The sequence below is a fragment of the Babylonia areolata genome, chromosome 34, assembly GCF_041734735.1.
Source record: "Babylonia areolata isolate BAREFJ2019XMU chromosome 34, ASM4173473v1, whole genome shotgun sequence".
NCBI classification, from domain to species: Eukaryota; Metazoa; Mollusca; class Gastropoda; order Neogastropoda; family Buccinidae; genus Babylonia; species Babylonia areolata.
Genome location: NC_134909.1, coordinates 8,065,761 through 8,083,361, shown reverse-complemented (window position 1 = coordinate 8,083,361; position 17,601 = coordinate 8,065,761). Strand labels below are relative to the sequence as shown.

General features: G+C 43.6%; 2 protein-coding genes and 1 long non-coding RNA gene across 4 annotated transcripts in view; 1 reads left to right on the top strand and 2 right to left on the bottom strand.

Moving 5' to 3' along the window:
* The window catches only part of LOC143277422 (uncharacterized), a 91,148-nt gene extending 74,356 nt beyond the window's left edge, over positions 1-16,792 (top strand). The window contains exons 19-20 of the mRNA XM_076582225.1: positions 3,104-3,231; positions 7,973-16,792. Of these exons, the coding sequence (XP_076438340.1) occupies positions 3,104-3,231; positions 7,973-8,125 (281 nt within the window). The 3' untranslated portion in view covers positions 8,126-16,792. The remainder of the gene's footprint in view (positions 1-3,103; positions 3,232-7,972) is intronic.
* The window catches only part of LOC143277491 (uncharacterized), a 534,532-nt gene that overhangs the window by 354,441 nt on the left and 162,490 nt on the right, over positions 1-17,601 (bottom strand). The gene's annotated exons all lie outside the window — the stretch shown is intronic.
* The window catches only part of LOC143277494 (uncharacterized), a 297,802-nt gene that overhangs the window by 146,885 nt on the left and 133,316 nt on the right, over positions 1-17,601 (bottom strand). The gene's annotated exons all lie outside the window — the stretch shown is intronic.

The following is a 17,601-nucleotide window of genomic DNA, read 5'->3' as shown; positions in this document are numbered from 1 at the left end:
ATATATATATATACACACAGACATAATCATTATGGAGTCAGTCCATACAGTACATTCCGTAAAAAATGTAATAAATCCTTCAGCATTTCTTGTTGTTGTTGTTGTTTGAAATTTAATGTTTTCTGTGCAACAGCCTCTGTCAGTTCATTTTCCAGGCCCATATTTAACCATGTAAAATTCACATCTGACCAAGATCAGAATGTATGTTTTCATTAACATTACACACACACACACACACACACACACACACACACACACACACACACACACAACTTGTGGCCTTTTGGGACCGTCCCAACAGAGACTGTCTTAACTCTCTCCATACGAACGGCGAAAGAGACGACGTTGACAGCGTTTCACCCCAATTACAACCATCAAAATATTACAAGCGGAAGGCTCTTACACTGAAGAGGTGAATGTTGACAAAGAATACCACAATTCTGACGACGGAAGCTAAAGGTCGGGTCATAGAGAAACCCACTGGACATCCGAGGGGTCTGTGTAGAGGAGAAGAGAGGACTGGCCGTACTGAGTGAGTTAAAATCCTTGTTTGAGAGAGTAGGGATGTAACCTGTGCAAGACACTCTCCACTTTAATCAAATTTATGCCTGTATAGTGTCAGGACAGAGGTTGCCTCCTGCTGTTCTGATGGACAGACTATTGTACATTGACTGTTCAGGCCACCATGACTATCATACATTGACTGGTCAGGCCGCCATGACCATCATACATTGACTGGGTCAGACAAACATGACTATCATACATTGACTGGTCAGACAAACATGATTATCATACATTGACTGGGTCAGACAAACATGACTGTCATACATTGACTGGTCAGGCCACCATGACTATCATACATTGACTGGTCAGGCCACCATGACTATCATACATTGACTCGTCAGACAAACATGACTATCATACATTGACTGGTCAGGCCACCATGACTATCATACATTGACTGGTCAGACAAACATGACTATCATACATTGACTGGTCAGACAAACATGACTATCACACACTGACTGGGTCAGACAAACATGACTATCATACACTGACTGGGTCAGGCAAACATGACTATCATACATTGACTGGGTCAGACAAACATGACTATCATACACTGACTGGGTCAGACAAACATGACTATCATACATTGACTGGTCAGGCAAACATGACTATCATACATTGACTGGTCAGACAAACATGACTGTCAGACAAACATAACTATCATACATTGACTGGGTCAGACAAACATGACTATCATACACTGACTGGTCAGACAAACATGACTATCATACATTGACTGGTCAGACAAACATGACTATCATACACTGACTGGGTCAGACAAACATGACTGTCATACATTGACTGGTCAGACAAACATGACTATCATACATTGACTGGGTCAGACAAACATGACTGTCATACATTGACTGGTCAGGCAAACATGACTATCATACATTGACTGGTCAGACAAACATGACTATCATACATTGACTGGTCAGACAAACATGACTATCACACACTGACTGGGTCAGGCAAACATGACTGTCATATATTGACTGGTCAGATAAACATGACTATCACACACTGACTGGTCAGACAAACATGACTATCATACATTGACTGGGTCAGACAAACATGACTATCATACATTGACTGGTCAGACAAACATGACTATCATACATTGACTGGGTCAGACAAACATGACTATCATACATTGACTGGTCAGGCAAACATGACTATCATACATTGACTGGGTCAGACAAACATGACTATCACACACTGACTGGTCAGACAAACATGACTGTCAGACAAACATAACTATCATACATTGACTGGTCAGACAAACATGATTATCATACACTGACTGGGTCAGACAAACATGATTATCCTACATTGACTGGGTCAGACAAACAAGATTATCATACATTGACTGGTCAGGCAAACATGACTATCATACATTGACTGGTCAGACAAACATGACTATCATACAGTGACTGGGTCAGACAAACATAACTATCATACATTGACTGGGTCAGACAAACATAACTATCATACATTGACTGGGTCAGACAAACATAACTATCATACATTGACTGGGTCAGACAAACATGACTATCATACATGACTGGTCAGACAAACATTGGACTGTCAGACAAACATAACTATCATACATTGACTGGTCAGACAAACATGATTATCATACATGACTGGTCAGACAAACATGACTATCAACACATTGACTGGTCAGACAAACATGATTATCATACATTGGGCTGGTCAGACAAACATGATATCATACATGACTGGTCAGACAAACATGACTTCAACAAACATGATTAACATACATTGACTGTCAGCAAACATGACTGTCAGACAAACATGACTATCATACATGACTGGTCAGACAAACATGATGATCAACATTGACTGGGTCAGACAAACATGACCGGTCAACAAACATGACTATCAACATGACTGGTCAGACAAACATGATATCATACATTGACTGGGTCAGACAAATATGACTATCAACACTGACTGGTCAGACAAACAAGATTATCATACATTGACTGGTCAAACAAACATGATATCATACATTGACTGGTCAGACAAACATGACTATCGTACATTGACTGGTCAGACAAACATGACTATCGTACATTGACTGGGTCAGACAAACATGACGATCACACACTGACTGGTCAGACAAACATGACTATCACACACTGACTGGTCAGACAAACATGACTATCATACACTGACTGGTCAGGCAAACATGACTATCATACATTGACTGGTCAGACAAACATGACTATCACACACTGACTGGTCAGACAAACATGACTATCATACACTGACTGGTCAGACAAACATGACTATCATACACTGACTGGTCAGACAAACATGATGATCACACATTGACTGGTCAGACAAACATGACGATCACACACTGACTGGGTCAGACAAACATGATGATCACACACTGACTGGTCAGACAAACATGACGATCGCACACTGACTGGGTCAGACAAACATGACGATCACACTGACTGGTCAGGCAGTTTGCTGATGATCTGCGTGGTGTTGACACAAACAGATGTGTACGGCAACATGCCTGGCCCTTCCGTGGCCCCGAGACAGGGTGAAGGGGACGTGTACGAAAACCACCAGTTTGAAGACGGAGAGAAGGGTGCTGTGGCCAGGGGCCCTCCTGCTGGCCCCAAGGTGTGTTTCTGTCTCCTCTTGTTCTGCTGAGGTCTCTGTCTCTGTGTCTCGCTTTCCTGCTGTCTCTCGCCCTCTTGCTCTCTTTCTTTCTCTCTCTCTCTCCCACTTGCTCTCTTTCCCCCCCTCTCTCTCTCCCTCTTGCTCTGCTGAGGTCTCTCTGCCTCTCTTGCTTTCACTCTGTTTGTCTTACTCTTGCTCTCTTGTCTCTCTCTCTCTCTTGTTCCCTCTGTCTTTGGTTCTGTCTCTCTCTTTAGTGAATACCCTTGTCTGTCTCTCTTGCTTTTTCTCTCTCTATTTTTCTTGCTCTGTCTCTGTCTGTCTGTCTGTCTCTGCATTAGATAGATATGCTTTTCGATTTGTTCAAGACAATACATCAAGGGTTATATGTAGTTTTTGCAAAGATCAAATAGAAAATAAAGTACATTTTATTTGTATTTGTGCCTGCTACAAAGAATTACAGTATCATTATCTTGGATCAAACACAATTAATGAAGAGCTATTCAGTGATTTAATGCAATGCTCTGATGTAATGTCAATGCATAATCGAGCATTGTATCTTACGCTGAGAAAAAGACGTATTGACGGAGCTAATCAACTGATTGTTTGCTTTTCCTGTTCTAGAATATCCATAGACATGCAGTGCAGGTGTAAGCTGCAGGCCACAACTCAGTTCAAATGAAGGATGCATAGCATGCATCTCTTTCACTGTGTATCTCTCTCTGTCTCTCTTGCTCTCTTACTCTCTTTTCTTGATGCTTTTAAGCACTGACATGACGCGTCTCAGAGTTATTGAGTTTCATGCCTTTTGCACAGACTGGACTCATCTCAGAGAATTATTTGTTGTCGTGCTTTTAGCACAGACAGGACAACACATAGTATAAGAGCATCCAAACTGATAATCATGATTCAGATGCACACGCACACCTCAAAAGGCATGGTGGTTGCAGTATCACTACATGGCAGTGTTGTCTGAAGAGAGGAATCACCTTTTCTCAGCCTCATATTGAAGTGGTGTTAGCGTTGTATTAGTTTCGGGCCAAGTGGTTATGCAGCCACTTGCTTTTTTAGCACCGAAGTGGAGCACAGAGTTGGAAGAAGAGGGATTTACAAAACTAATGTGAAATATCAGAGGCCACCATTTTCTGTAGTCAGGCTTGTCACTGCATTTGGGTGCTAGTGCCATTTTCTTATATGCTGGGAGGGGATTTCCACTTACATTTGCTTTAAATTAAAAGGTACAGATGATAGATATGTTTAATGGCAACATACGGCCAGCAGCTGTTGAGGTTTATTGGCAACATATGGTCAGCAACTGTTCAGGTTTAATTGCAACATATGGTGGTCAGCAACTGTTCAGGTTTAACAGCAACATTTGGCCAGCAACTGTTCAGGTTTAACAGCAACATATGGTCAGCGACTAGTTGTTCAGTTTTAACAGCAACATATGGTCAGCAACTGTTCAGGTTTAACAGCAACATTTGGCCAGCAACTGTTCAGGTTTAGCAGCAACATATGGCCAGCAACTGTTCAGGTTTAACATCAGCATATGGCCAGAAACTGTTCAGGTTTAACAGCAACATATGGTCAGCAACTAGTTGTTCAGTTTTAACAGCAACATATGGTCAGCAACTGTTCAGGTTTAACAGCAACATTTGGCCAGCAACTGTTCAGGTTTAGCAGCAACATATGGTCAGCAACTGTTCAGGTTTAACAGCAACATTTGGCCAGCATCTGTTCAGGTTTAGCAGCAACATATGGCCAGGAACTGTTCAGGTTTAACAGCAACATTTGGCCAGCAACTGTTCAGGTTTAGCAGCAACATATGGTCAGCAACTGTTCAGGATTAGCAGCAACATAGGGCCAGCAATTGTTCAGGTTTAACATCAACATATGGCCTGCAGCCATTCACGTTTAACAGCAACATATGGCCAGGAACTGTTCAGATTTAGCAGCAACATATGGTCAGCAACTGTTCAGGTTTAACAGCAAAATATGGCCAGCAACTGTTCAGGTTTAACATCAGCATATGGTCAGCAACTGTTCAGGTTTAATAGCAACATTTGGCCAGCAACTGTTTAGGTTTAACAGCAACATATGGCGAGGAACTGTTCAGGTTTAGCAGCAACATATGGCCAGGAACTGTTCAGGTTTAACAACAACATACGGTCAGCAACTGTTCATGTTGAGCAGCAACATCTCGTAAGCAACTGTTCAGGTTTAACATCAACATATGGCCAGCAACTGTTCAGGTTTAACTGCAACATGTGGTCAGCAACTGTTCAGGTTTAAAAGCAACATATAGCCAGCAACTGTTCAGGTTTTACAGCAACTTATTGTCAGCAACTGTTCAGGTTTAACAGCAACATATGGCCAGGAACTGTTCAGGTTTAACAGCAACATATGGCCAGAAACTGTTCAGGTTTAATTGAAACATATGGCCAGCAGCTGTTCAGGTTAGCAGCAACATATGGCCAGCAACTGTTCAGGTTTAATTGAAACATATGGCCAGCAGCTGTTCAGGTTAGCAGCAACATATGGTCAGCAACTGTTCAAGGTTAACATCAACATATGGCCAGCAGCTGTTCAGGTTTAATTGCAACATATGGTCAGCAACTGTTCAGGTTTAACAGCAACATATAACCAGCAACTGTTCAGGTTTAACAGCAACATTTGGCCAGCAACTGTTCAGGTTTAGCAGCAACATATTGTCAGCACCTGTTCGGGTTTAATGGCAACATATCGTCAGCAGTTGAACAAGGAAAAAAACAACAACTTGTCTCAGCAGTGTGGGGGCATGCAGTCAGGAATCATACTGACACCATCAACATGACAACATTCATTGCCTTTTTAAAATTTGAACTTGCATGCTTGTTCATACCATGAGTCAACACACAGTATATTATACTCAGATAGACAAGGTATAAATGGTGTGGTGGAAACGAAGTTCATATATATATATGAACACTGAAACATATATGGAATGAATAGAGTGGAGTGAGCAAAAAGATACAGACAGATGTGGAGCAGAGATTTACAGACAGACAGGTATGGGTTGAACAGAATGGAGTAAGCAGAGAGGATACAGACAGACAGATGGATAGACAGATATGGATTTAATACGATGGTATGAACAGAGAGAGAGACAGACAGACAGATAATAAAAGATTTCATCATTAACAATTAATGGTCGGTATCTCACTCCATGGAAAGAGGCCTTCCAGCTGAAGTTCATTTTATTCTTTCACACAGTCCACTGGTTCCTGTCTCTAACTCCCCCCACACCTCATTCCACTGGGTCCTGTCTCTAACTTCACACCTCAGTCCACTGGGTCCTGTCTCTAACTTCACACCTCAGTCCACTGGGTCCTGTCTCTAACTCCCCCCCACCTCATTCCACTGGGTCCTGTCTCTAACTTCACACCTCAGTCCACTGGGTCCTGTCTCTAACTCCCCCACACCTCATTCCACTGGGTCCTGTCTCTAACTTCACACCTCAGTCCACTGGGTCCTGTCTCTTAACTCCCCCCACACCTCAGTCCATTTGGTCACAAGGCTTCTGTCTCTAACTTCACACCTCAGTCCACTGGGACACAAGGCTTCTGTCTCTAACTTCACACCTCAGTCCATTTGGTCACAAGGCTTCTGTCTCTAACTTCACACCTCTGTCCACTGGGTCACAAGGCTTCTGTCTCTAACTTCACACCTCAGTCCACTGGGTCACAAGGCTTCTGTCTCTAACTTCACACCTCAGTCCACTGGGTCACAAGGCTTCTGTCTCTAACTTCACACCTCAGTCCACTGGGTCACAAGGCTTCTGTCTCTAACTTCACACCTCAGTCCACTGGGTCGCAAGTCTTCTGTCTCTAACTCCCCCACACCTCAGTCCACTGGGTCCTGTCTCTAACTCCCCCCAAACCTGAGTCCACTGGGTCGCAAGGCTTCTGTCTCTAACTTCACACCTCAGTCCACTGGGTCCTGTCTCTTAACTCCCCCACACCTCAGTCCACTGGGTCCCAAGGCTTCTGTCTCTAACTTCACACCTCAGTCCACTGGGTCCTGTCTCTAACTTCACACCTCAGTCCACTGGGTCCTGTCTCTAACTTCACACCTCAGTCCACTGGGTCCTGTCTCTAACTCCCCCCACACCTCAGTCCACTGGGTCCTGTCTCTAACTTCACACCTCAGTCCACTGGTTCCTGTCTCTAACTCCCCCACACCTCAGTCCACTGGGTCCTGTCTCTAACTCCCCCCACACCTCAGTCCACAAGTTCCTGTCTCTAACTCCCCCACACCTCAGTCCACTGGGTCCTGTCTCTCACTCCCCCCACACCTCAGTCCACTGGGTCCTGTCTCTAACTTCACACCTCAGTCCACTGGGTCCTGTCTCTAATTTCACACCTCAGTCCACTGGGTCCTGTCTCTAACTACCCCCACACCTCAGTCCACTGGGTCCTGTCTCTAACTTCACACCTCAGTCCACTGGGTCCTGTCTCTAACTTCACATCTCAGTCCACTGGGTCCTGTCTCTAACTCCCCCACACCTCAGTCCACAAGTTCCTGTCTCTAACTCCCCCACACCTCAGTCCACTGGGTCCTGTCTCTAACTTCACACCTCAGTCCACTGGGTCCTGTCTCTAACTTCACATCTCAGTCCACTGGGTCCTGTCTCTAACTCCCCCACACCTCGGTCCACTGGGTCCCAAGGCTTCTGTCTCTAACTCCCCCACACCTTATGTTGCAGATCGATGGTGGAACTGAAGGTTTCTTCTACAAGAGCGAGGATGGTCTGCTGTACGCGGCGGTGGGCTTCCAGAGGGATCAGCAGCACAATGAACGGCCACCACCTCGTGAGAAGACGGAGTATATGGAGGTCCGTTTCCCTCCAAAGTCCTAGACTGCTGATCAGCGACTGCTTCTTCAGGGTCGCTGGACTTGAAGCACCCGCCGATCACGGGGGCTTGAAGGCCGACACTGAAAATGCTTCTGTCCTGCAGGACACAGCACCGGTACCCAAGTTATTCTTTCCTGGGAAATTGTGCCTTTTTCTGTCAGTTATCTTTTGTTGTTGTTGTTGTTTTTTTGTCCGAAGCTGGCTTCCAAAACGTCTTTTTAACCATGACTCTCAAGGGCTTCAGATTTTGAGTAAGAGTGGTGGATTGTGAATACTTTGGGTTTTTGCTGCATTTTTCTTCCTTAATGATTGTGGGTGCGGCGTGTGTGCATGTATGTGTGGGTAAGTACATGTGTATGCATGTACATTGCGACGGATACATATTTGATGTGAAATGCGGTAGTCATGATCAGAATAGTGTTCTCTGGTGGTTAATGTAAGATGGGTTGACTGGTAGAGGGAAAGGTTTAAGGTGTTTGAGTGCAGGGGGGGGCGGGCAGCAATTGTGTCCTTTTTTTTTGGAGGGGGGGGGGGGTTCAGTTTAAAAGAAGAAAAAGAATCTTTGTATCTGCATTCTTTGAGGGAAAAAAACTTGTATTGGCAAATCCAGCTGAGAAAAACACAGGCGGTTTAAAAGGGAAAAGCTATTAGACACAGTATGTGCAGATAAAGATGAATTAGATTGGGATATATTTCTGAAAATGAATTCTGCAGTAATTAATAAGAAAAACATGTGAAAACTACATGAGAATGGCAATATAAACTGGTATTTTTCAGTCACTGTAATTCCATGAACCAGAGGGAAGTGTCTGATGAAATTTTACTATCAGCAAAACTGTAATTTGTGTACAACTGCAGAATCAGTTGAAAGATAAGCCCATTGCTCAACAGTTTTTCTTTAATAAATTGAAGACCAAGCATAAAAATGAAAATGTATGAGCTGACTGGAAATAGGTGCCTAGAGCTTTGTTTTAGCAAAGTGTATCCAGAATGAAAAAAAAAATCTTAGCTTTTTGTATGTCGATTAAAAATGTGCTATTGGAGATTGTACATATGGGGGCTTTTGAACTGTTTATTGCTTACTCTGTTTTGTTAAAGTGATTTACTGTATCTGCTTACTCAGTTTTGTTGGATTGATTTAGCCTTGCCAATGGAGGATATTGAATATATACATTGTATCCAGTGGTGTCATGAAAGAAGTCCGTCTGAGTGTTTGTGTATCATCAGTTTGCTGCGGCTCACCCTTGCTGTTCAGTTCCGCAGCCCAGATCCCACAGTCTGTCTCTCTTCTTCCTCTGTCCCAAAGTCACACAACCGTGGAGACAGCACTGATGATCCGCAGCCCAGATCCCACAGTCTGTCTCTCTTCTTCCTCTGTCCCAAAGTCACACAACCGTGGAGACAGCACTGATGATCCGCAGCCCAGATCCCACAGTCTGTCTCTCTTCTTCCTCTGTCCCAAAGTCACACAACCGTGGAGACAGCACTGATGATCCGCAGCCCAGATCCCACAGTCTGTCTCTCTTCTTCCTCTGTCCCAAAGTCACACAACCGTGGAGACAGCACTGATGATCCGCAGCCCAGATCCCACAGTCTCTCTCTCTTCTTCCTCTGTCCCAAAGTCACACAACCATGGAGACAGCACTGATGATCCGCAGCCCAGATCCCACAGTCTCTCTCTCTTCTTCCTCTGTCCCAAAGTCACACAACCGTGGAGACAGCACTGATGATCCGCAGCCCAGATCCCACAGTCTGTCTCTCTTCTTCCTCTGTCCCAAAGTCACACAACCGTGGAGACAGCACTGATGATCCGCAGCCCAGATCCCACAGTCTGTCTCTCTTCTTCCTCTGTCCCAAAGTCACACAACCGTGGAGACAGCACTGATGATCCGCAGCCCAGATCCCACAGTCTGTCTCTCTTCTTCCTCTGTCCCAAAGTCACACAACCGTGGAGACAGCACTGATGATCCGCAGCCCAGATCCCACAGTCTGTCTCTCTTCTTCCTCTGTCCCAAAGTCACACAACCGTGGAGACAGCACTGATGATCCGCAGCCCAGATCCCACAGTCTCTCTCTCTTCTTCCTCTATCCCAAAGTCACACAACCGTGGAGACAGCACTGATGATCCGCAGCCCAGATTCCACAGTCTGTCTCTCTTCTTCCTCTGTCCCAAAGTCACACAACCGTGGAGACAGCACTGATGATCCGCAGCCCAGATCCCACAGTCTGTCTCTCTTCTTCCTCTGTCCCAAAGTCACACAACCGTGGAGACAGCACTGATGATCCGCAGCCCAGATCCCACAGTCTGTCTCTCTTCTTCCTCTGTCCCAAAGTCACACAACCGTGGAGACAGCACTGATGATCCGCAGCCCAGATCCCACAGTCTGTCTCTCTTCTTCCTCTGTCCCAAAGTCACACAACCGTGGAGACAGCACTGATGATCCGCAGCCCAGATCCCACAGTCTCTCTCTCTTCTTCCTCTGTCCCAAAGTCACACAACCGTGGAGACAGCACTGATGATCCGCAGCCCAGATCCCACAGTCTGTCTCTCTTCTTCCTCTGTCCCAAAGTCACACAACCGTGGAGACAGCACTGATGATCCGCAGCCCAGATCCCACAGTCTGTCTCTCTTCTTCCTCTGTCCCAAAGTCACACAACCGTGGAGACAGCACTGATGATCCGCAGCCCAGATCCCACAGTCTGTCTCTCTTCTTCCTCTGTCCCAAAGTCACACAACCGTGGAGACAGCACTGATGATCCGCAGCCCAGATCCCACAGTCTGTCTCTCTTCTTCCTCTGTCCCAAAGTCACACAACCGTGGAGACAGCACTGATGATCCGCAGCCCAGATCCCACAGTCTGTCTCTCTTCTTCCTCTGTCCCAAAGTCACACAACCGTGGAGACAGCACTGATGATCCGCAGCCCAGATCCCACAGTCTGTCTCTCTTCTTCCTCTGTCCCAAAGTCACACAACCGTGGAGACAGCACTGATGATCCGCAGCCCAGATCCCACAGTCTGTCTCTCTTCTTCCTCTGTCCCAAAGTCACACAACCGTGGAGACAGCACTGATGATCCGCAGCCCAGATCCCACAGTCTCTCTCTCTTCTTCCTCTGTCCCAAAGTCACACAACCGTGGAGACAGCACTGATGATCCGCAGCCCAGATTCCACAGTCTGTCTCTCTTCTTCCTCTGTCCCAAAGTCACACAACCGTGGAGACAGCACTGATGATCCGCAGCCCAGATCCCACAGTCTGTCTCTCTTCTTCCTCTGTCCCAAAGTCACACAACCGTGGAGACAGCACTGATGATCCGCAGCCCAGATCCCACAGTCTCTCTCTCTTCTTCCTCTGTCCCAAAGTCACACAACCGTGGAGACAGCACTGATGATCCGCAGCCCAGATCCCACAGTCTGTCTCTCTTCTTCCTCTGTCCCAAAGTCACACAACCGTGGAGACAGCACTGATGATCCGCAGCCCAGATCCCACAGTCTCTCTCTCTTCTTCCTCTGTCCCAAAGTCACACAACCGTGGAGACAGCACTGATGATCCGCAGCCCAGATCCCACAGTCTGTCTCTCTTCTTCCTCTGTCCCAAAGTCACACAACCGTGGAGACAGCACTGATGATCCGCAGCCCAGATCCCACAGTCTGTCTCTCTTCTTCCTCTGTCCCAAAGTCACACAACCGTGGAGACAGCACTGATGATCCGCAGCCCAGATCCCACAGTCTCTCTCTCTTCTTCCTCTGTCCCAAAGTCACACAACCGTGGAGACAGCACTGATGATCTGGCAGCCAGTTCTCTCTGTTCCTGGTCTCTCTGAGGGTGTCACTGTGTCTCAGGCCTGTCCATACTGGGGTAGTGTCCTGTCGTCTCTTTTTCTGTCTGCCTCTCCTTCTTCTTCCTTGCACTGTGCTTTACAGGACTGTGATTGTGACACGTGCCACTTCAGTTTGTGTTTCTTCACCATGGTGTGGTTATATTTTTGTTTTGGGGGGTTTGCCTGATGGTTTCTCACTTCTTCATTGGTGATGTGATCTCTTGTACAAGATGTGGAGAAGTTTTTGGAAGCATCTCATCAATGTGGTCTGTGTCCTCTTCGCCATGTCAGTTGTCAAAGTGGATGACACAGAGGTGTGCAGGAACGTTGAGATAGGCTAGGGGCGCATCGGTCTGATCTTTAAGCAGAGTGTCATGTTCTGATCACTCCTTGTAACCCATTGCTGCTGTCTCAGTCCTTCCTCATCTCCAGGCAGGGAGCCACAGTCCTCAGGTCTCAGCATTGCCACACCACCCCCACCTTCACCTTCTTGCTGTCTTCCCCATGTTTTATTTCATGTTCGTTTTCATGTGCACAAACCCAGGATGGACTCTCAACGCTTGATCAGCGTGTTGGCTCCATCAGTGAAGGTCAGGCATCTGCTATGGGTTTTTGTTGTTGTTGTTGTTCTTTGTTTGTTTTTTCATCAGCAGATGTGGTTTTGTATATATGGAATTGCATGTTCTCACAGCTCACTGAAACTGAAACTTCCCTTGGTTCCACACCCTCATCCCCTGCCCTCCTCTCCCCTATGCTCATGAATGTTTGATCCATTTTTATGGTGCCATGTACTGGTTGTTGTTGTTTTTTTTTGGGCGGGGGGTGTTGTTTTTTCTCACTGGGAGTATGTGTGAACTGTTGTGACCCAGCCGTCAGCAGCAGCACTTTGTCTCCGGCCAGCAGTGTGTGTGGAGGCTGAAGCAGGGCCCATCACCCACTCATCACTTCCTACCACCTGACCATGCTTTGTTTACCGGCATCGCTTGATGCAGCAGCTATGACAGCCAGCAGGTCACTTCATTGGGATCAGTGTTGTTTTGATTGTACAGACTTCCTTGGGCTACAAGGTCACAGATTACCCTCGGGCAGTGGGGCACTGTTGTTAGGGTTTCAGCTTCTAGCAATACCTTGTAACCAGTTCATTGCAGCAGCTTTGTGTCACATTCCCAACGTTAATGGTGAATTCCTTTTTTATTTCCAAAGCTTCCTTTGTATGTGTCATATCCATGAAAATGATGTTCATCTTTTAGACACTTGGCACTGATACCAACAGTAAAAAAAAAAGAAAAAAAAAAAAAAGAATGTACATATGTTGATTTGATTTTTCTTGAGGATCCATGTAAAATAGATTTTTAGTGGGCAAAAACCCTAGCAAAGTGATTTGCCCCATACCATTTTCAGCAATCACTTCCGTTTTACCACTGTCACTCAGTGTTGCTGATTTTCACCAATGCTCACTTCCTTCTTGCATGATCAATGTTTGTAGTGTTACTTATGTGATTTGCTTATTAATGCATTTTGTAAAATCATGGACAATAGTGGCTTAATGTGCACAGAATGAAAATGGAGCTTCAGGGGTTTTGCTCTTTTGAAATGTACTTAAGGTTTTTGAGGTTTTGTAAATAGCCACATGCTTTACCACAGCTTCTGTGTTTCAAGTTTAATGGTTCATTCATCTGTGTAACATGATTGAATGACAAAATACACATGAATGGAGTTTGTTGCTGTCTTGTTTTAAAGATAACTATAAAGATGACTATATGATTGTTATTCAGTGGAACTGAAGCTGCTGTGTTTGATGTTAGTTGTTCATCCACACGTCTTTTCTGGAGGGCAGTGCCTACAAGAATTGAACTCACTGTGTTTGAAATCTGTGATTGATTCATGTGTGTTTTTAAAGCTTGGGAACAGATCTGTGTACATGAAATTTGCTGGGAGAGGGGGGGGGGGGTATGATTCAGCTGGGTATTTACATCTCTTAAACAACAGAATATATGTACGTAAAGCTCATTGCAGATGCTTTTACAAATGAATGGCAACATATGGCAAGCACCTGACAGTTTGTTCAGATTTAAATGCAACATATGGTGAGCACCTGTTCAGATTTAATCAACTTATGGCAAGCACCTGATAGTTTGTTCAGATTTAATGGCAACATATGGTGAGCACCTGATAGTTTGTTCAGGTTTAATGGCAACATATGGCAAGCACCTGACAGTTTGTCCTATGTTTAAAGGCAACATACGGCGAGCACCTGTTCAGATTTAATGGCAACATATGGCAAGCACCAGATAGTTTATTGATTTAAAGGCAAGTGAGCACCTGTTCAGATTTAATGGCAACATGATTATGGCAAGCACTTTGATAGTTTGTTTAGGTTTAATGGCAATATATGATGGGCACCTGTTCAGATTTATTAGCAACATTTGGCAAACACCTGATAGTTTGTTCAGGTTTAATGGCAACATATGGCCAGCATCTGTTGAAGTTTAATGGCAACATATGGCCAGCAACTGTTCAGGTTTAATAGCAACATATGGTCAGCAACTTTTCAGGTTTAATAGCAACATATGGCCAGCAACTGTTCAGGTTTAATAGCAACATACGGTCAGCTACTGTTCAGGTTTAATAGCAACATATGGTCAGCAACTGTTCAGGTTTAATAGCAACATATGGCCAGCAACTGTTCAGGTTTAATAGCAACATATGGTCAGCTACTGTTCAGGTTTAATAGCAACATATGGCCAGCAACTGTTCAGATTTAATGGCAACATACGGTGAGCACTTTATAGTTTGTTCATATTTTTTATATCTATACATGGTAAGCAACTGTTTAGGTTTAATGACAGCATTTTGCCATCAACTGATTGTTCGGGTCTAATGGCAACATATAGCCAAAAAATGAGAATTTGTTCAGGTTTAATAAGCTTAGTGATATACATCAGTTTGCTCAAGTTTGACAAACTTTGTGATTGATGTTAGCAATCTGTGGATTACAAAACACACACCTAACATATGGCATTCCTGGAAATGGGATATGGTTGAAAAATGGCAGTTAATTGTGTGTATATTTTACTCACAGAAATGATTGACCATGAGGGTTGTAGCGGAAGAGTGCAAACTCTCTCTCTCTCTCTCTCTCTCCTCCCCCCCCCCCACCCCCCCCCCACACACACACACAAACACACATCCTACACCATACATTGGTATCTTTTCCAACAGAATGACTGTGTCATGTCACTCCAGTCCCACACTTTTCCAGTGTTTTGACTATTTGGCGATACTGTTACTGTCAGTGTTGATGCAAAATGTTTACCAAACTGAGGCATAGAATGAGGCTTATTCAAGATGTAAATATCATGTAAAAACCATGACATTCCAAGTCATACTTACAAAGGGTGTGTAGACAAGGGGATCCATTCCCCCCATATCTTTTTGTACTGTGTTCCGGAATTTTGGTATGTACATTTTGAGAAGATGATATCGCTTTTTATGATAATGTCACTGAGATGTTTAGATGTGAAGGTATTTTAACAAGTTTTTGTCAATATTTCTGTATATGGACATAATGACAGCATCATTTGAACCCATACTTCTACCAGTACTTCACACACACACACTGTTTCACACACACACACACACACACACATACACACACTGTACCAAACATTCACATGTTATTAATCAGAATTGTCATGTCATTCTAATCCATAATTATACAAGTGTTATATCTTTTTTGTGATAAATGTCATTGTTGCGGAAAGATGTTCATTCAAGAAAGATGTATAACAATTTTTAATCAAGATGTAAATGCATGATGGCTCCACCATTCCAGCCCAAAGTTCTACCAATGTTGTATTGTATTGTTATATTGTGATAATGTCATTATTGTTTCTGCGATAAATTTTCGGAAGAGTAATACATAAATGATGTAAATATCATACTGACCACAACATTCCAATCCATATTGTCCCAGTGTTAGCTTTCTTTGGGGATAATATCATTCACAATGAACGTTATTGCATAATGTTTACTAATTGGAGATACTGTGCAAAGCTCAGTCAAGATGTAAATATAATGTTGAATGCATGTGCATGCAGGTTATTTATATATATATGTATATATATTTTTTTTTTTAATTAAAGAAAAAAAAGCTAAATTTATGGAACCATATTGTATTCCAACCCTAATATTGTTGAGATTGAAATGCTTTTGATGCTTGTCTGCATGGTTCAGTGTCAGATACATGAATTTATTTCTCTCTCTCTCTCTCTCTCTCTCTCTCTCTCTCTCTCTCTCTCTCTCTCTCACCACTGCACAATTTTAGCTGTATCATTTTTACCAGACTCTTGTTTGTGCATGTGCATGTTTGAAATATCACATGTGTTTGCATCTTTGTCCATTCATGCATGTGTGTGTGTGTTTCGTTCGTTCTTTTATTTAACAAAAATGGTCTGTGTATGCCTTTGTCCATGTGTGTGTGCATGTGTGTGTATGTTAAGCATTATTGCATTCTTATGAATAATTCAGTTCACATCTCTTGTGGGCACATGCTTAAGAATGTTCCTGGTGTTTGGCGCACTTGTGAACTTGTGTCAAGTGGAGAGGTTTGGACATGCACTGATTTCAGTCCAGCTGTTACCATTGTGCAACGTGCTCTTATTTGCCTGCGCAATGTTCTTTCTTGGAACTATGGAAATGCGTTGCACTGCATTGTATTACAATCATTGTATAAAATAATTTTCACAGTGCTACACCAGCTGTTGTGCCACGCATCCACTTGAAGAAAATTATGTTGTAAAAAGTGTACAGGATGTATTACTGAATAAATGTAGAGGCCTCACAAAAAAAAGAAGAAAAAAAAAGGTTGGGAAAAGTAGGAGGCTGAAGGCTCCAACTAAAAAAAAAAAAAAAAAAGAAAAGCAAATGTAAACCAAAGAAACTGGCACCAAGATGAAATCCTATCTTTTGGTTTCCTTTGGTACATTTCACAGAGGTTTAACAGTTGAAAGTGATTGATAAGAAAAATGGTGTAAATATGATAGTTTGCCATTAATTATGATGGACAGTGTGTCTTTGCCATGACAACTGTTACTGTTGCAGACATTGGTATTGATCAGTCTGTAAGTCTTTTCATGAAATGGGTTGTCTGTGGAACAGATGGTTATGTCACCATCAGATAGCTATCACTTTTGAGAAACAAAAGAAGGAATGATGCCACACCCACCACACCCATTCATCTGTCACAAGAAAAAGAAAAAAAAAACAGAAAAAAAGAAAGAAAAGTAAATTAAATGCACAGCTTGAAAATGCCATCATTATTTTCTTACAATGTACATAATGTCAGTATTCGAACAATTATGGTGAGATGTTCCACTGTTTGATAAGCTGTGGAAGAAATGTGAGGAGATTTACTGACAAAGAAATACAAAGGTTTGTTTCTTGTGAGCTGTGATGGTTGTTAACATGTCTCTTGAATCCTGCAGTCAGAAACATGTCAGCTCTTTCAGGCGATATCAAGCCTTGACACGCAACACAATGCAATGCAACATAAAAACAGAGTTGTAATCAGACAGTAGTAACATTTTAGGGGGAAAAAAGGTTTGAATGGTTTTGATACAGGTTATTGACAGTGCTGGAAATCATTATACATTTAAATGA